Source organism: Sinocyclocheilus rhinocerous, unplaced genomic scaffold (assembly GCF_001515625.1).
Source record: "Sinocyclocheilus rhinocerous isolate Xijiao unplaced genomic scaffold, SAMN03320098_v1.1 scaffold1842, whole genome shotgun sequence".
NCBI lineage: Eukaryota > Metazoa > Chordata > Actinopteri > Cypriniformes > Cyprinidae > Sinocyclocheilus > Sinocyclocheilus rhinocerous.
In genome coordinates this window covers 1,087,255-1,107,750 of record NW_015667292.1, presented here as the reverse complement: position 1 = coordinate 1,107,750, position 20,496 = coordinate 1,087,255, and the positions used below count along the sequence as shown (strand labels likewise).

Genomic DNA, 20,496 nt, shown 5'->3' with positions numbered 1-20,496 from the left:
GCAATCTTTTCCACAAAGATTGTAAGCAGCACATCTTTTTTCAACATTATAATAATAATAATAATACATTTCTCAAGCAACAATCAACATTATGGAATGAGTTCTAAAAAATCAGATATAATAATTTAGCTTTGTTATCACAGGCTTTAAATTACATTTTAAGATATGTTAAAATGGAAAGCAACATTTCAATATTACTGTATTTACAGAATTGTAATTAAATAAATGCAGACTTGGTGCGCATAAGATACTTCTATCCCAAAAACTTAAAATAAATAAATACATAAAATGACTCTCCCAAAACTGTTGAACAATAGTGTATATATTATTATATATAAGTAGCTTTATGCAAAAAATACATTTCACCTTTGTAAGGAAGTGTAAGTGACAAACACTTGACACTCACCTCGTCATAGTATATCCTGAAGTCAGATCTTTTGGCCCTCAAGTCCCACATTACTATTGTACCGCTCTCAAAACCTATCAGCAACTGAGGAACACACACACAGAAGAGAGAGAGAGAGAGAGAGAGAGAGAGAGAGAGAAACAGGAGTCTATAAATCCCAACAGAATGGCAATAAATAGCGAAAACAGAGGCAAGAGTGTGTGTTACAAATGTCAAGAGCCTTTTGGCTGTTCAGAACAAAACAGACACACCGGTGATTGGGCACATTTATTATTTAACTTGACATGATGGAGCAAGCGCTGATCAAAACAGACCCATGCTCCATCCTGGGAATCTTCTCTCTGTCACAGATGTTGGGCAAAAATTGTGAATTTAAGAACTGGCTCCCTTTCAGTTCATGTGTGTGAATATGAACTGAACTGGCAACACACTACAGGAAGTTGAATTGGAATCTGAATGGGAATGAAAGGAAAATAAATTTACTAAACTGCAATTTCATCACATTTGAATAATTCTTCCTTTAATTCAAATTCAAATTAATCAGACATTGGACTGTCTCTACCTCTTATATTTGTCTCTGCTACAGTATATTTTGTGTTTTGTCTTTCATTATTGGTCCCCTAAGCCTGTCCGTATCAGTTCCCATAATGCATCTGACCTGCTGTGACTACAACAGCATTTCTACAACAGCATGTAACATTCTTTTCCTGGAAGATGACCTCACAGTACTGACTCCAAAATGCCATGCCTCCTCCTGGAGATAGCAGATTAGAAAAACGCTTTAAAGAAACAGATCCCCCCAAAAATGAACATTTCATCCCTTACCTCCATGTCATTCTACCCTGTATATTATGTTCTTTCTTCCAGAAAACACAAAACAAGACATTAGGCAGGATGTCCTTATACTGTTACTGTTAAGCTATTATACTGTTAAGCTCCAGAAGACCGAACAGACAGTGCATGAAGTATAAATCACTATCTATTTTCATTGCAAAACTATTCAGACTTTCTGCCTAACATCTCCGCATACAGGGTCAAAACAAAATGAGGGTGAGTACATGATGATAAAATGTAAATTTTTCGGCTGAACTATTCCTTTAAATGAATGTGAATTTCTGTGTTTGTGAGAGTGTGAGAGATGTTTTTAGTATGCATCCTCAATACAAGATGTTAACACCAGTAGTCGGGTGAACATCAGGTCACATAACAAGTGTATGTGTGCGTGTGTGTGTATCCTGATGAGTGTTAATGAATCAGAACTGTTCCAACGCATGCAAAGTACCTTTTATAAAAAACTCCAGCAGTCACACTAAGGAAAACGTCTCAGGTTACATATGTAACCATGGTTCCCTGAGAGGGGAACGAGACACCACGTCCTCTAGGGGTCGCTATGGGGGGGATAGCATATATCTAAAAACGACAATAACATTGGCCGGCGATAGCCTATGACGTCATTACCCTGCGCGAGCACAGTATAAAAGGGCGCCAGGATAACACGTCATCCTCTTCTTCGTCTGAAGCTTGCGTCCGCAGCATGGCAAGACAACTAGAAGACGCAGTGTCTCGTTTCCCTCTCAGGGAACCATGGTTACATACGTAACCTGAGACGTTCCCTTTCGAGCGAACTTCGAACTGCGTCCTCTAGGGGTCGCTATAGGGAACGGTATACCCACGCCACTATGCTGAGGGGAGTTCATGCCAGAAAACCACGGCGAGCACTAAGTACCAACTCTACCATAGCCATGGGAGTTGCCCCAAAGGACGTCTTGACAGCTGTCAGTGACATTATCCGCTTCGGCCAAGGGCCTGAGCTGCATACCCTAAAAGAACCTACCTGTTAAGGCTGAGCTAGGAAGCCCAAGCCTAGGGCAGAGCTCAAGGCTTGGAATCAAAGAAAGAGATTCCTTTAAGGGGATATGGCCAGGTGTCTAAAAAACAACACCAGACCCCGGCCTGTCACACAGGGGGGCTACCACCGGTTCTGAATAAACCTGCTCAAAGAACTGACTCGACAGATCTTAGGTAGCAACACCCTGCTCAGAAATGTATCAAAGAGACACATTAGTTGAGTGGAGCCCAAGGCAAGAACCGGGGCCTAAGCCAACTCAGGGAAAGGGAAAGAGGCTGACAGCGGGTAACCCTTACCATACAGGATTTTAGAAAGTGCGCAGAATGCTTTGAGTGCACACTTACCATAATGTGGATTTTAGAAAGTGCACAGAGCTTAGCGTGTGCACTTACCATAGCATGGATTAGAAACGCCGTAGCTTAAGGGGTAACTGAGGCTGTATTAAGCCAGCCTAGGGACCCTAAGTGACTGTGAGAACAGATTCCGAAGCATCTGCTCACAGATGCCCAGAAGTCCTCAGACACTCGACCGGGAGCGGCAGGCTCAAAGACAACCCTCTGAGGTGAGGGGAGCACTGCCTGGCTTAACCCGAATAGAGGCAGCTTATCAGGGAAGCAAGCGGCCCAACTACCTGATGTCACTGCCTAGAAGCTCAAGAGCGGAGGGTTCAACCCCTAGCGAAGAGAGAGAGGAACCCAGCTCGAGTCGAGAGGAGGACTCACCCAGTCTGCCCAGGACCGGCGAGCTCAAAGGGACCCTCCCGCAGTGAGGGGAGCATAGCCATGCCCGGGGCAGATAGATCGCAAATGGGACATAAGAAATGGGATCCTGCTAGAAGGGGATCACACATTTATAAGGGAACAACAGGGTCCCAACATAAAGGCAACTGACCAAGGAGGCGACAGAGACGGGCCTAACACTTAGTTTGTTGCAAATGGGGTCCTACGGGAGCAGCGCTCTTGGCTCTCAAGCTGAGGTGGGCCCTTAAAGCACTGGGAGCGACTTATAGCTAATCCTCACAGAGAGGGGAGCACTTCTCAGCTTGACCAGAAGGGGCGCTAGATTAGAAGGGGTAACCCAGCAGGGCCCAATAAGAGATGATAGAGAGCATGGGTCCCGTATAACCAGACCCGAAAGAATCTGAAGAAATAGCGGGACCCAATAACCATTAATGCATATAGAGCTTACTACTCCTCAGAGCAGAAGCACAACAGAGGGATTTCCACAGAAACACAAATCCCTCTTACCTCAGGGAACGCAGTGTATTCCAGCCCACTCCGCAGAGGGGTGATTACTGGTTCAACCATAAGGGCAGTGTGACAGTGAAGACCCACAGGCCCGACAGTCTATGGAGCGCTGAGCACCTCAACGCCTCAGTGAGAAGAGCTCTAGCTCAGAGCTGCTGCCGCATATGCCCTGCCATTCAAACAAGATGCATCCTGAAGGGCAGGGAGGGAGCCTTAAGAGAAGATGTCTCCCCCATAGAGAGATAGCAGGCCAGCGTCTCTTCAACAGGGTGCATCTTTTCATAACCATTCTCACGCATCCCCTCAATTTTGGCATAACTAGTATGCTGGAACTGTGGATGCAGGACGAGAATGGATTTTTCCAAACCCTCTCGATCTCCAAATGAAGATCAGGAAGGAATTTTTTTCAAGCCGGAGTGCAGTATAATGTGGTTATCTGAGAAGGACATGATATAAATCATCTGTCCAGCAACTGCAGACAGATCCACACTATACACTTACTATATAAACCAAAGGAAATTACTGATAGGGAGAAATTTCCCATCAGGTTCTTTCCATGTTCTCACTGCGATCGCGATCGCAACGCCGGAGCTAACCACGATCCTCCCAACCGCTAGATTACCTCAGAAATCAAGCGAGAACGAAAAGCGAGAGGCGAACGCACTCATGCAAACGCTACCTACAAACTCAGGTAAATGGTGAAGTACATACATCCCCCTCAGTAGTCCCGCGAATGCATCACGATGAGCACAAGCCGCCTCCTCGTGAGATGAGCGCGTACAATTCATGCTTATCTCTCACAAGAAATAAGCAATGAATACAGAGTGCATCCAGCTCCCTCGAGAGCTGAACGCGCTTGCTCTTTACCACACACACACAGCATGCGAGCCATGTGAAACTGCAGGTATCAGAGCAAAGCCTCTGGCGAGAGAACATGCACTCCTATTCGTATTTAGCTTAACGCTAACATAAACAAACGGTCAGTGAAGACGAAGAAGAGGATGACATGTTATCCTGGCGCCCTTTTATACTGTGCTCGTGCAGGGTAATGACGTCATAGGCTGTCGTCGGCCAATGTTATTGTCGTTTTTAGATATATGCTTCAGACACCGGTCACGCTAAAGGCGTCCCCCCCATAGCGACCCCTAGAGGACGCAGTTCGAAGTTCCCTCGAAAGGGAACTAATGTTTTTTTTTTTCATAGTGGTAAACTTGTGTTTCTAAACACTAGTAAACATTAGTTTCTAAAAGGTTTTGAGCCATTTATTTCAGTGAAAAATGAGCAAAAGAAGAAATGCATTCCTCACCTTTCCCTCATCTTTTGGACTGTCACTCAGATGAACAACAGGACCTGGATGTGTTTTTGTTGATCTGAGAAAGAGAGAAAAAGAAAAATTCCTTCAAAAGGTAACTGGGCGATGGAAATGACACATTCTTTGTGCTTGCGGCTTATAGTTCATATCTGTTAGCTCTGAGGTCATCTTTAGGCTAACAAACTCATAAAAGCTGACAAAATAAACTTTCAAAAGATACACACATGTAGAATGTACTGTACAGTCCTTTTCTTCTATTGGCTGATTCTAAAATGGATGAGCTCCTCTGGATATGCTGAGCACAAACATCCTGTTTCAACAGGAAATACTTCAAGGTCGAAACATTAAGTTCGTTGTCTCATTTTATGGGGGGATAATAATACAGAAGTCAATGCACTAATGATCATGTCTCTAGTTTTGCAGTAATCTATTCCTTTTAGCCATAGCAGAAAACTGGTGTATTGCTATTCAAACATTAAACTGAACAAAAAATAAATGAATTAATAGATAAAATTAAGAAGAAGACTTTTGTAAGACAACATGTTACTGGTAAATGCTAGAATGGTCTGAAAGTGTTTTCAGCAGAATTGGACACATCAAGGTCTTCTTTTCAGTAGTATTTCAAAAGCGAAGAGCGACAGGTCAGAAAATGTGCTCTGACAGCCTCCAGTGAATTGACTTCCCTGGTATTGTGTGAGGATGTGCCAAGTACAAGAGACGGAAAAATAGTAAAGTGACGGTCAGAGCGAGGAGGATACAAAAGACTTTTATACAAGTACACACACACACAGACGTCATTCCCATTCAGACCCATCCCCAACGGAACTTAAAAGTGGCCCTGGACTTTATGGTACAGAATGGCCCATCACACCTGGTCTTCAAAACACCACACCGTAACACACTCCACACACATAACACTGATGCACTTTTTATGATGCATTTTTAGCACCACTAACATAAAAATATAACATAATACAAAAAATAATAATAATAATAGTTACAACTGCTTAATAGAAATAACAGTTAATCTGTGCTTATCATTAACATGTTGGCATATTTCTTTAAGCTATCATTTGTCTTTCCTGTCAGTGGTTCAACTGTAAAGTTACGAAGCTACGAGAATACTTCTTTTGCGCAAAGAAAACAAAAATAACGACTTTATTCGCGTCATGGTATTGTCGTGAACGCGCGTCCAAAGTGACGCAGTAGAGACGAAAATGTGGAATAAAGTCGTTATTTTTGTTAACGAAATATAACCAAAACTGTTTTAAAGCTACTTATTTATTATAAAATAAAATAACTATATGCAAATAGACCTAACATTTATTTTAAGATGTGACACTGTCCTGCGGATTAAATGTAAAACTATTATTGTAGAAAAAAAAGTTAAGAAGTTGACTACCCCATCTTTATAGGCCTACTAGAAATTCTGTCATTGTCTACTCACCCTCATGTCAAAAACTTCACAGATCCCATGGAGTTATTATTAAAATGTCAAAGCTGCTATTTTTCATACAACAAAAACATGGTGATCACTTGTCAAGTTCAAGTTGCAATTGTTCTTGGATTATTAAAAAAAAAGTTATATATTTGGTTGGGATCTGCACCATGAGACTAACATGTCTCACACATATTGAATTTAAGACACATATATGTTTTTTGTCGCCTAGGGCACCAAGTAAAGGACTGCCAGTCTGCCTCTTAAAGAAAAAATATGATGCCCCTGCATACACACATACACAACAACAGACGCACATCTCTGTCTGTGTCTGCTACTATAAATGTTATTTGACTAGACGTTACAGAGATGCTTGGCCAACCAAAGCCAAAACATCCCATAATGCCTCCAGCCATATTGAACTCTGGCACCATAGCAGCAAAGAAACTCATTTAGCCAACTAATCAATTGCCATGTATAAAGAAAATAAAAAAAGAAGTTAACCAGACCATAATTCAATTGTATATATATATATATATATACATACCGTATACACATATATACACATACACACATATATATGCCATATCTGGCTGGCTTCCCCATGAGAAACAGAGTCATCACATGTCCCCTGCAGAAAGCAGAGGATACTTTTGTCAACTCATCATTCTTGTATCAATGCTGCTGAGGCTGCAAGAGATTCAGTTGCCTTGAGCAAAATAAGGTAACAAGAGGACAAGTGCACAAGAAACCTAAATTATATGCCCGCTCCACTCACTTACTTGCAATGTAAACTCATACCAAGGAGGTCTATAAAACTTTGCATTCTCATTCATCTTAATGGCAGTTCCAATTATTCTTAGCTGTTAAAAATGAAAGAAAATCAGAATAGACAGCTACTTTTAAATGCTATCAAAAGAGAAAGAAGCTTTTTGCCTCCATGATGTGGCATTAACTAGCAGGGGCTAAATGGACCAAACTAACCAGGCAAACTATAACCTCTTTGCTCACACATACGAATTTGTAGATTAAATGGTAAAGAAGCACCATGTTTGTCAACTAAAATACATGTCTTTAGAAAATTCAGCCATCTGGGCTCAAAGCAAAACAAAGTTCTTTGGTGGTAGGATCTTTTGAAGTGCTACTTTCATGTCGAAAGCAAAAATGCAGCTGTGATTCTTCATTAATTATCAGACTTGGATTTTGTTGCAGCTCTTTTCAGAAAACAAAATTGTCGACTATGATTCTTTATATTAAAATTAAGCAGTGAAGAGGTATTCAGCAAACAAAATTACGGTGTATATATAAAATGAGGTGTATGTAAGGTGTATATACAGCACATCTAATCTACCAGGCAGCTTTTTTGTGTTGTTATATCACATCGGCAGACAGCCACAGCACAAACACCTCATGCACTTCAGTAGTCCTTCATCTTCAGCCTGAAGTCCCTTTGTTTACTGCTTGTTTCTCACACGGACTGCTTCGATCCACACCAGTTCTCATAATCGACTGACCTTCAACTCCACCAGACCACGACCTGTCCATCATAATAACTCCATTTCTGCAACAGCTCTTTCTTGACTCTGGGATTAAGCAGTGCTTTTTTTCTCTTGTGAAGCCTCCTCTTCCTAATTCTTCATTTTATACCAGTAAGCTTTAGAGCTCTGTAAAAGGGATTATTGTTATATCTATTTATTTTATAATAATTTATTTAATTTATATTATTTTAATTCATATTAAATAATGTAATAAATTATAATAGAATTTATCTAAACCATTTTATGGTTTATAAATTAATTTCGATTAGTATAAGAGGACTGCACATATCAATTTTATCAGTTTACACTAAATACAATTTTAAAGAAACTAACTTAAAAATTAAAATAAAAAATTAAAATAAAAAAAACATTATCAGCTACTGTAAATATTTTGCCATTTTCTTTTTTTTTCTTCTTTTTTTTAATAAGCATACTTGAATGAGTGATTTTTTTTTATTCAAATCAGTTTTTACATGAATTCATGAATGAATTAAATGAAGTAATTCACTAATGCCAATCTGACTTTGGTGGTGAAGTTATTGCATTTACCAGCTAACTGTTGTCAATTTGTTGGAAGATGTGACTCCACGACCAAAATCAAACAGTATTAAGTTAGCCAGTGAGACATCACCCCAAGAGATAAAAGGGCGGCCTTTGGAGAGCGTTTTGACCGCTTGCAGGTTCAAGAAATGATGAAAAAGAGTGATTATATTACTGAAAGACAAAAGCAGAAAGGATATAGGACAGATATGTCATCCTAAACGAGTCTGTCTTGCTGGGCTTCAAATCTAATTTGTGTCTGATGGAATGTCCAGCACAGTGTTGATTCTCTTCTCAGCTGTACTTTGTCTCTGCTCACTCTATGAGACCTGTTATTGTGATCTAACACACTGAGAGTCATTGTGAGAGTGCCATAATATACTCCTCTTCCTCTCTTCATCTAAGAACACACAGCGGGCAATTTAACTTTCCTCTCAAATAAATTATATCTTTGTATAATAGGTTTTTTTTTCTTTCAGCTTTCCACTGATTATTTCTTCCCCCTCCTTCGGAAAAAGCTATTAAAAGTGTTATTTAAATGATTTTGGGACAGTTTTGATTTGAAAATGTGCAAATGGTCTACCTCAAACACACAGACTATTAATTTATTGCATCAACTATTCATTTTTTAACTTTTCTCTGCAATCAGTTTTATCTTTGTATAATAGACATTTTGTTTTAAATTTCCTTCTTTTCACTGAAGACTACTTCAGCCTCCTTCTCAATATGCTATTGAAATCGATTAAATGATTTTTTTGAACTTGAAAATGTGCAAATTTTCTATCTCAGACCAACAGTCTATTTATCTTCTATTTATTTATTAACATTCCTCCCCCATCGATAATATCTTTGTATAATAGGCTTTTTTCTTTCTTTCTTTCCACTGACTATTTCATCCACCATCTTACAATCAGTAATGAGACCTCCGAAACTGTCCTCTTCACAAAGTGATGGCCAATCTTTTCTACCCCTGTCTAGCTTTCTGAGAAAGCAGACAGACAGTCGCTATGTAAGACACTGTCTGGCTCTTTGTGTGTGTAATGTGTGTGTGTGTGTGTGTGTGTGTGTGTGTTTACACAGGCCAATGACAGAAAAGTAAATTGAGAACAGGAGGCCTTTGCTTATCAGCTGAAAAAGGAAGACAAGACTCTTCTCCCTCACCTTATCTTCCCTCGCTACCTGTGTGATCGCACAAGCCTCAGGCAAAAGCACACAGAGACGCATATGCAGCGGCTCATGGCGCAGATCAGAGCTGGACTACTGTTTGCATCCTATTTGGTCATCAAATCCAAAAACACTCATTTATTGTTAACTCATCGTTTGAAAGCAAACATGAGGCGCATGCTAACGTTAGCTCGCTAGCTGTGAGAGTGCTCTTTCTGTTTGAGACCAACTTCAAAGGCTATGATAAGAGTCACTGAAGTGCTTTCAGTGCTTGCAATGGTTGCCGTGGCAATGGTGGCAGCAATCTCATTCAGGATAATAGCTTTGAATATTATGGTGAAGAACCGGAAATTGGTTGGTTGCAATTTGGTGAGCGTGATTTGAAAAGCTTAAGGGTACCGCAGGGCATTTTCTGCTTGATAGTAGTGTGTTTGTACAGCATTTTGTGCGACGCAAACAAGATTAGTGCTCTATCTATCCATCCATCCATCCATCCATCCATCAATCTATCCATGAGGACTGTTTAAACTGAAAAATGAATCAATCAATACATGAATCAATGAACAAATCCCTAGAAATAATAAGAACCAGAACTTAATTTTTCAGTCACTGTAGCTTTTAGCTTATTGCTTTTTTTTAATAAAGGTTAACAAACCTAGTTAACATAAGAATGCAAGAAAATTCTGGGAAATAAAAACCATTACAATTCTTAATAGGCTTGAGAGGCACTGACAAGCTCCTGAAATATCTAGAGAACCATTAGAAGCGAAGTTATGTAAAAACATCAGTCTTGTATAAAAAGATTTGAATATCGTAACAGACAATCCACATTTTAAAATGTGCAGCATGACCTAGAACATGAAATTCTTCCATGGCATTTCCAAAGATGCTGAAAGTCTAAAACAGATTACTTGGAAATGTAGGCGTGACGTTAGCTTACTTTCTGCAAGGCAGATCCGTGGAGTACTGATTATGTTTAGGATCAGGGTTCCCTTCAGATATCTTCAGAACAGGCATGGAGGTTTAAGATAAACTGTGTGCAGAATCGAGACAAGCGCATGCCACACGCAGTGATGTTCCTTATGGCTGATGAGCTGCACATTTGAAGGTTGTACCACAAAAATAAAGGACGTGTCAGATATTTTGCTCCATATGACTTTGAAAGGTTCTGGTGAAAAAAAAAAGAAGATCTGCTGGCGTGAGTACTGCAGGTTGAAGGCAGCTGATTTCAGTGTAGCACAGCGAGGAATTGTTGAAGGTTGTAAGGTTACAGGATCTCAGTTAATCCCTCACACCCTGTTGAATCCTTCTCTGGTTTTCATCTGCCTCACTTATTCATGTGTGAGTCAAGAGGAAGAAAAACAAATCTCTGGCTTCTCTTCCATCCTTGTACTTGATTTCCATCAGAGGACGCCTGCTGCCGGCGCACAGGGGCCATGTTTATATTTATTCATATTTATTTATTGAAATGAGCTGCACTTTGCCTCTGTAAAGGGGAATTCTCTCAATAACAACACAAGTGTGTGCATGCATTCATCTTCAACTATTCTCAAACACTGCTGAAAAAAGGCTGCTTTCCTGTTTAAAAACTGACAGGTTTATAGAACACATAAACATTGTCATGAAAGCCATGGCAGAAAGTGCCATGTATAAACAGGTGGGCAATCGACATGCACTCCACAATATAATACAAAATTATGACGTGTTATATGACATGAGAAATAGTGTGATTCTTTTTATGTGCTGAGATATATTAAAGGGTTAGTTCACCCAAAAATGAAAATTAGCCCATAAATTACTCGCCAGCTCCGGGCTGAGTCCATGCGCCGGTGAGTCTCGTGAAAACCAACGTTTATTAACAGGAGCCGGTGAGTCTCGTGAACTTTGGAAGCAAAGTTTCCTTACTTTAGCAAAGGAAAACCAGTCTCCTCTTGGCTTATATCAAATCCTCCGACATTCTTCTTTACAAATCCTCGTTTTGTACTTCTAATAAGTGACCGTTCTTTTGTTTTGATCTCTCCCCTGCGCTTCCGTGTACGTCACTTCTGTGAAGTGAAGTGAAGTGAAGTGACATGTGGCCAAGTATGGTGACCCATACTCGGAATTAGTGCTCTGTTAGTAGATAGTTTGCCCATCCAAAGTGCACACACACAGCAGTGAACACACACACACCGTGAACACACAACCGGAGCAGCCTTTTTTTTTTTGCTGCGGGGCCCGGGGAGCAGTTGGGGGTTTGGTGCCTTGCTCAAGGGCACCTCAGTTGTGGTATTGATGGTGGGAGAGAGCGCTGTACATTCACTCCCCCCACCTACAATCCCTGCCGGTACGAGACTCGAACCCGCAACCTTTGGGTTACAAGTCCGACTCTCTAACCATTAGGCCACGACTTCCCCCAAGTCTGAGCGGTGGGGGAATGACTGAGCGGCGCATGGCTGCTCCCTTCACTGAATGATCACTTCTGAGCGGCGCATGCATAAAGCCGACCATCAACTATTGGCGCAAGCTACATTAAAGTGATTATTACGTTTTGAATATGGATATTTTTCTTACAAAAACGCATCGATGTGAGACACTTTTTATGGATGGGCGCTTTTTATTGAACTTCTTTTGGACTGATGCATGCAACACCTGCTGAGTGGCATTAAACAGCTTGAAAGATCAAAGACAATTTTTAATATAACTGACTGGATTCGTCTCAAAGAAGAAAATCATATACACCTAGGATGACTTGAGGGTGAGTAATTTATGGGCTAAGTTTCATTTTTGGGTGAACTAACCCTTTAAGCAATAAAATCAAATATATATTTTTTGCACTAAGTAAAGTACCAAATATCAAAATGTTCCATAGTAATACCATGTTTTTTGGTCATGTACCATGGTAGCGTCACAGTATTCTATGAAGAGTGTGAGTGCAGTAGAGCAGCAGCAATTTCCCAGCTCAAAGTATTCTCTAATCAGTCCACTTCAATCAATTCCACTCTGTGTTTTCAATTTTCTACTCCTCAAGGTTGTGCACAGTGCATTAGTATGATGTTAATATTTCAAAAGTAGCAGGACATTTGGAATAGACTATACATGAGAGGAAAGGGAAATATTAATAACATATTACAATAATTGATTCTCATAAACACTTTAAACTCATAAAGTTTCACAATTCTTTCACTTTGACTGCTGATAGTAAGAAAATGAATGAATGAATGAATGTATGAATGAATAAAAGTAAAACATGTATTTTTTAACATGTATCTTTAATATTTATCAAATTTCATGATTCACTCTGACTGCTAATATTAAGAAAATGTGAATAAATAAAGTTTAAAAAAAATTTGATAATTTTGATTGTTTCATATTTCACAAACTTCATACTTTTGTTCTTACTGCTAATAGTAAGAAAATAAAAAATAAATAACAATCTTTCACAATATCATATTAAATTCCATTATTGTTTCATTTCTGACTGCTATTGTATTATGGGATGATGACATGCTATGCTTGTCATGGAGCAATATTACACTGATCTTGGAACGAGAGAAAACACCAACGCTTTAAACACACACACACACACAAACACTCATTGCTCCAGGCAAAAACATGCAACACCATCCCCCACACCCCACTCTGCACCATTAACATATTCTGCATTGGAGAATCATGTCCAGTAAAAATCATATGAATATAGTACATGATTATGGTAATTTTACCACACTAACAAAGCCTGTTAATCATATTCACCATATTCACATTAGGGGTGTCACGATATACCGGTATTGATGATATTCGTGATATTCACGATATTCGTGATATTCAAATCATGAAAAATCGATTGATAATTGTGTTAATTTAGGGTGTGACGATATACCGGTATTGGCGATAACCACAATATTTAAAATGAACGGGGCCCATATTCACAAAACATATTAAGGCTAAAAGTAGCTCGTAACTCGCCAATTTAGGAGAAAATCTTAAAAATAATGGGCGTGTCAATCCTAAATTTAGGACTCCAAAATGGTTGATCTAAAAGTATTTCACAAAGCATTTTAGGGCTAAAACTAGCTCCTAAATCTGTGAAACGTTAGGAGTAGTGAAGAGGACTCCTAAGTCAACAAGACCAAATCTGAACTATCCTAAAATGGCTGTTGCCAGCAATCTACTCTTTACTCTAAAATATTTCCATGAATAAATCTCTGACAGAGACTATCAGCCAATCAACTGTGTGCATAGTTAGTAAGCATGCTGACATCATCCATAGCAACAAGGTCAACCCCGCCCTTACTCTTAGCTTAAGACTTGTCTCCATTCCTTAGTAAAAGTTTGTCTCAGCAGCTTTGTGAATAGGTTTTAAGAGAAAACTCTTTGCTAAAAACTTTTACTGCTATTTAGGAGAACTCTTAGTGGTAAGATAAAATGTTTTGTGAATACGGGCCCAGGACACTTATGATAACAGGACACACAAATAGCCTACTCCAGCGCCAGTACCTGGTTGTCCTCCCAGGTGGCAGTATTGCACCTTAACGCTGACACCTGTCAATCAAGAAGAAGGCACAGCATGCGGCCGTGCTACTCCAAGAAGAACCATGTTCAAACAGTAAGTTGCCATTATTTTACTAGTCATGGAATGGGAAACATTACATTAACCTGTTAACAGCGGTTTCCAGTGTTCATATATTTAAATAAAGGGGTGATTCTTTTAATAAGTAACGCGTTTTCTTTACTCGTCTAATTTTTGTATTTGTGTTTGCAATCAAGTCATGGCCAATACATGTGCATAGCACTTGATTTCTTTGTTCAAATCTATTACACAATTAAAACATCTAGAAAAACTAGCGACCACATTGCTACATTAAACTTTGTAAACTGTTAAGTTGGTCGCAGTGCCATGCACTTAATGCCTCATCTGTGGCCATTAAAACTGAATTAGAAGCGCGTTAACTGCATGACTAACTATAGGTTGTTGATTCTGACTTCTTTTTTTATTTTTTTTATTAGAAGGGTATATTCTGTTCTAATTTAATTATGTAAATTATTTTTTTTATTGTTTTCGTTGCAACGATGTTGCTCTGTACTTAAGAGCGTGCTCGCACAGGCAATTTAGCCGATTTAATTTGATTTGCCGACGTAAAATGCAAATCCTTATTTATGTTATTTTTTAGGTGTATATACTGTATATATGAAGAGTTCAGATGCAAAAGCCTCTAAAAATGCTAATTTTAGAAGAAAATTTCAGATGGCACTTAGACGCTTTTGCATCTGAACTGTTCATATCCAAAATGTTTTTATACATTTTCATCTGAGGAATCGTTTTCCAAGTTGTTTCTGTGTACGAAAGGAAATAAAAGTTGTCTTACCCACTTGTTGACTACCTGGTTCCCCCCCGATTTGACTATCAGTTGATTATAGTCTGATTCAGTCGAATCTGATTAGACTATGTAAATCCTTAGTCGGGGACACCCCTAATCGTGACAGCCCTATTCACAATACCCAGAACAGTCCCTTTATTTAACTGCAGCAACATGTGCTAATTCATATGATTAAACCACTTCTGAGCAGAAGTATATAAAAACTTCAATAAAAGCAAGAAATTGGTGCATTTACCATCAAGCACCTTTAAATAGTCCTTCAGAATAATCAAATGCTAGGATCAAGTTCTCTCATTTGAAAAATACAGATATGCTAGCACACACTCAATGTGCCACTGAGCTACTTGAGAAGGTGAGGGGATTGTGGGTAAAGGATTTGTAGTGGGTCACAAGTAGGCGACAGGAGATCTACATGTCCTTCAGAAATGCATCTACGATTACTCACTACTAATGTTACTGTCTGAGTGGGGATGCCACCAAGAGCCTCTTGTGTAGAAGGAGACTTGATTGACATGCAGAAGCTATTTGCTTGTCAGATTATCACTCATGGGAGTGAGGTGTTGGTGTTGATTTACACATTTATTCATGAAAAGTGTCATAGATGTGTGCAAACCAATGGTTGTCTGTGTGTTTCAGTGTGTCTAAAAGTGTAACTGTAGACAGATAGATAAAACGTATCTTCTGGGTGTTTGAAATGTTGAAACCTGATAACTTATTTATTCTTAAGCCAGGATGTGGTTTGCATTTATTGTCGTTGTGGATTTTGTGACGTGTGTTTAAGTTACTGGCATCAGATCAAAGTCTTTAGGGTGACAATCAGTTTGGTGATGTTTTCATTGTGACTCTCAAAATAAGAAATGAAAAAATGTGTCTTGAGGCACTCCTGTGGTTCTTTGGAAAACATGAACTGGTGCTTCAAAGAACCTAGACTTCACTCTTCCATAGCAATGATACTTAGAACCTGTACAATGATCTGAAGGACTTCTGATGTACTGAAACATGGAGAAATTTTTTTTTTTTTAAAGAGGCATACTGCCTCAATCTCAAGAACCCAATAAAAGTTATTTTAAAAGGAATAGTTCACAAAATTGAAATTGTCATTATTTACCCTCATTTACTCAAAAAATAATATAAAATAAAATAAAAGCTAGTTTCCTAATCTAGTTGCCTAATAAACCTAGCATTGCACAAAATGCATACTTTTGGCTCTTTGACGAATTGCTAAATGCATAAGTGTAAAAAATGTTTTTAAAAATCTATCTGCTTAAACAGTAGAGCATGGTGCTAGCCACACTAAGGTCATAGGTTCAATTCCCAGGGAAAGCAAGAAGTGAAAAATGTGTACCTTGAATGCAATAGAAGTTGTTTTGGATTTTTTTTTAAATGCTCCCAAATGCATAAATCTAATGTAAATATATGTATGAACTCTGGAAGGCATAATTCAATTAACAAGTTTAAAAATAACCAGAAATCAATAGATCGTTAATGCATTTTCCCATTGTATTCACATTTTTTAAATTTGTTTTATTTTATATTTATTTATTATTTTGCTATTATGAAAATGAGTACTATAGAAATTGTACAATTTATCTTTGGTGTTCCACAGAAGACAGGTTTGTATCAACGTTGCTAAACCTCTAATACTCCTCCATGTAAATATAAACTTACATTTATAACTGCATTTATAATTGTTTCATATTCCAGATGACTTGGTAGCACATAATCATCTTTATTAGATACACGTATCATTTGATTGCGTGGGTGCTCTGTCATTGTATTAATTAGCTATCTATTAGTCAACTGCATTGACTTTGATATTAAAATAAAATTAATTTTAGATTTACACTTATACTCACAGTTCTATGGCCTTGTTCCACATGATGACATATCCAGACAAAATGAAGGATTCGATGTTCACTATGTGTGTATTTCCACGCTCTGTCCCCACGTAAAGCCACTTACTTTGAAACGGAAGATGACAAAATGTGATCCTAAAAGAGAGATGAAAAGAAGAGGAATCATATTATTGAAAGAGAGAGGGAGAGAAGAGTTAACACAGGATATGTTGGCATCATATTAAAGTATGTAATTAATATCTCACTATATAGAACCAGCAAGCCAAAAATGACCATTGTAACTAATATACTTCAAGATTTTGATTCATATGCATGCACAACAATCATATTTTATCCAATTACATAGCAGCCAGTCACCATTTTCTTCAGAAAGCTGCAGATGTAATTACAAAACCGCATAAGAGTGTAATGTGCATTATTGTACATGTATTAATTACCAGAATAGACAGGAAACTGTACAAAAAGCTAAATAAGAACCAAATTATGTATGTGTAAGTTTAACGTTCTGCTCAAACTCACATTTTTCAACATGTCCTTGCTAATCATTTGAACTAGGGTTGACCTGTTAATTAAAATCTGAATCACAATATGGCCTTGTGCGATTATTAAACTGGAAAAAGGCTTCAACTGAATGAAATAAATATATGGTCTGCATGCAGTGTGGGCTTCAAAGTGAAGGGGCGGTGCTTTATTTTGTCTCTCGACTATTACACAAGAACACATGGGCCTCACGGTAGGATGTTTTCACATTCTGCTCATTTCAATGGTCTCATTGCATGTTTGCAATAGATGAATGCTGTGCACAAACTCCATCACTGCAGGTGGTTGAGTTTGCTTCCCTTTAAACCCGTGGTGTAGTCTGCTTGTAATGTGCATGTGCAAAACAGTCTAGGTAAACATTCATGTAATTCCAACATTTTTGTTGTTGTTGTGAGTTACTTTACAAACCTGACAGGGACGAGTCTCTCTGTCAGGTTTGTAAAGTAACTCTCACCAACAAAACACCATGAAAACATCAACATTGCTTATTTATTCTTTGGAAACTGTAATTATTTTCAGGATTATTAAATGTTTAGAAAGTTCAAATGAAGTGCATTTACAAAAAGAGCACTCTTAAAATATAAATATTTTATAACATTATAAACAAGAGTTATATGAACAGAGTAGTTGACAGCATTTATACAGATCATCAAAACAAAACAAAACAATTGTCAACAACTGTCAATCTTTCTCCAGATCAACAAAACAAAACAAAAAGCAACAAAAACAAATCAATTGTCAACTGTTATCAATAAGTGTCAGCTGAGTTGATAGCATTTCTCCAGATCATCAAAAACAAAACAAAACAATTACAATTAATTATTCTTAAAATTTTTTTTATTAAAAAATGAAATTAACAACCACAAGAAATGTGTCTTGCTGAACCACACTGAAGGCCAGTTCATCATCTTCTCTACAAAACACCATACAAACAACAAAATCCAACAGTTATTGTTTTATTTAGCACATATTTATTGTACATAGACCAACATTAAAAAACACCACAGACAGAATCCTGTGTGAACAACCCCTAAATCTACTTCTTAGTTTATCTTTATCGTCAGTTTAGTCTTATGGAAATAAATTGACATCTAAAAGACACTTTTTGTACAATCTATTCAATGCTGTCTTAAATTATCTTCATGTGGGGGTTTCCGTCAGCAAATATTGATAAACAATACGATTAATTGTGAAAAACAAGATTATTTTAATTCATGAAATAAATTTCATACTTTTTTTTTAATCAGAGACAAATCTTGCAGTCATTCGTGTTCAGAGGCAGTGATTCATAGCTCTCTGTGGTTCTCTGTTTCTTTAGCAGTTGGAAATAACACTTCTCACACTTGTTCATGGTGTTGCCTGGTTTGGCTCTGCTCTAGGGCTCATGCCAGTCAAACGTCAGCCCCTCTTGGGTACACTTGTGTGTATTTTGGGATGCAGCAATTAATTGGAACACGATTACCTCAAGACAAACTAGAGCTAATGAGACATGAATGAGATGAGAGTGACACTGACTCTTAGATTTTAACATGTGTTTTTAAATAGGTTTCTTATTCCTAATGATGCAATCTAGACCATTCAACCCTGCGTTGTCTATTCTAGAAAATCACGTATATGACAAAATTATTCTCCCCACGCTGGTGTGTTTGTGTGTTTATTTTCATAGCATGCCACTGTCTCTCCAGTGTCATCAAAAGGTTAAAAGAAAAGAGTAAGATTATATTTGCCTGATGCTTACTACGTTAATTGCGAAATAATTACGAAATTAGGCAGACTATTAGCACTCTGATTTATCTCTGCTACTGTCACAACAGAAAATCTCCAGGGAATGTGTCTAATAACACGCCACATATTTCTACACATGTAAACAGCGCTTAGCATTAAAAATGAGGTGAGCACTTCTTATTTCTTAATGCTGAACATGATATTTTATGTTTTCATTCATTAAATATTATATGTGGCTAACTGTGGCTCTCTAAAATGTCAACTCCTGGCTCATCCAGTACTGGGAGTTTGGGGCAAGATTACCTGTTTGTCCAAAAAAAAGTCTTTTTAAAAGTCTTGATAATATGAAGTATCCAGTGAGTAATTATGAAAATGGTCAATAAAACTATCACATATCCAGGGTCTGTTTAAGACTTCATGCTGAAATCCATCCAGTGGCATCATCAATCATCCTTATAAGCAGGTTAACTAGAAAATAAAGACCAGCACACGGTAATTCACTGCTGTCCACACTCATCACATCTCTCTCTGTTTTCCTCCCCTCACGCCCCTGGGGTCCTCAGACAGTCGGGGTGATTGGAAATGAAGGTTGCGAGATGCTGGACAGACAGCTAAACTTGTCAGGGTTAGAATGCTAATGGAGCACCTGGCCATGCTAATGTGTGGTTTTCTGTTTCTGACTGCAACACATGGAAAACCCAGATTATAAAATGACTGTCTTGGTGATTAATGGCATTCAGGGAGCAACTGTTTTAAAATGCTCTTTTGTTGGTTTGTGGATAACTAATTTAACCTGTTGTAGGCCTCTGAGGCAGCCAAGGTCAAAACCACACAGTCCAAAAGAGATGTGGATGTGTCTGATTGGACAAAAATCAGTGTAGTGCAGGATAAATATTTTTTCCTGTTTTTCAGATCTGTTTGCTAGAAAAAGAGAATGTGGATTTTAAGTATGTAAACTACCATCCAAATTTTGGGGTCAGTAAGATTTAAGATGTTATTCAGGAAGGAGGCAACAGATCGAAAGTGTTATTTTTTTTTAAATTATCTTATTTTTAACTTTCTAAAAAATGTATGGTTTCCACAAAAAATAATCAGCCCAACACTGACACTGATACTTCAACATTGCTAATAATAAAAATGTTTCTTGAATAGCAAATCAGCATTTTAGAATGATTCCTAAAAAAATCATGTGACACTGAAGACCGGAGTAATGGTTGCTGAAAATTCAGCTTTGCATTAGAGGAATAAATGACATTTTACATATAATAAATATAAAACAGTTATTTTACATTGTAATAATATTTCAAAATAATATCAAATATCAAATAAATACAGCCTTGTTAAATTAGCTAGCATAAGATACTTCTTTCAAAAACATTAGAACAGTTCAAACCAAATATTTGTGTGTGTGCAACGCATTTTACGAAGGACTGTTTCCTTAACCTGGGAGAGTAGACTACAATGCTGTTCTGACTCACAGCCTGTAAGTATGTTTTCATATTTAAAGAATTTGCCACTGAC

At 38.0% G+C, this 20,496-nt stretch overlaps 1 protein-coding gene across 1 annotated transcript in view; it reads right to left on the bottom strand.

The window, feature by feature from the left end:
- LOC107733626 (syntaxin-binding protein 5-like) overlaps positions 1-20,496 on the bottom strand; it is a 155,241-nt gene that overhangs the window by 49,665 nt on the left and 85,080 nt on the right. Inside the window, exons 5-7 of the mRNA XM_016545332.1 lie at positions 16,711-16,845; positions 4,809-4,872; positions 407-490 (exon numbers count right to left, since the gene is read on the bottom strand). Coding sequence (XP_016400818.1) covers positions 407-490; positions 4,809-4,872; positions 16,711-16,845 — 283 coding nt within the window. The remainder of the gene's footprint in view (positions 1-406; positions 491-4,808; positions 4,873-16,710; positions 16,846-20,496) is intronic.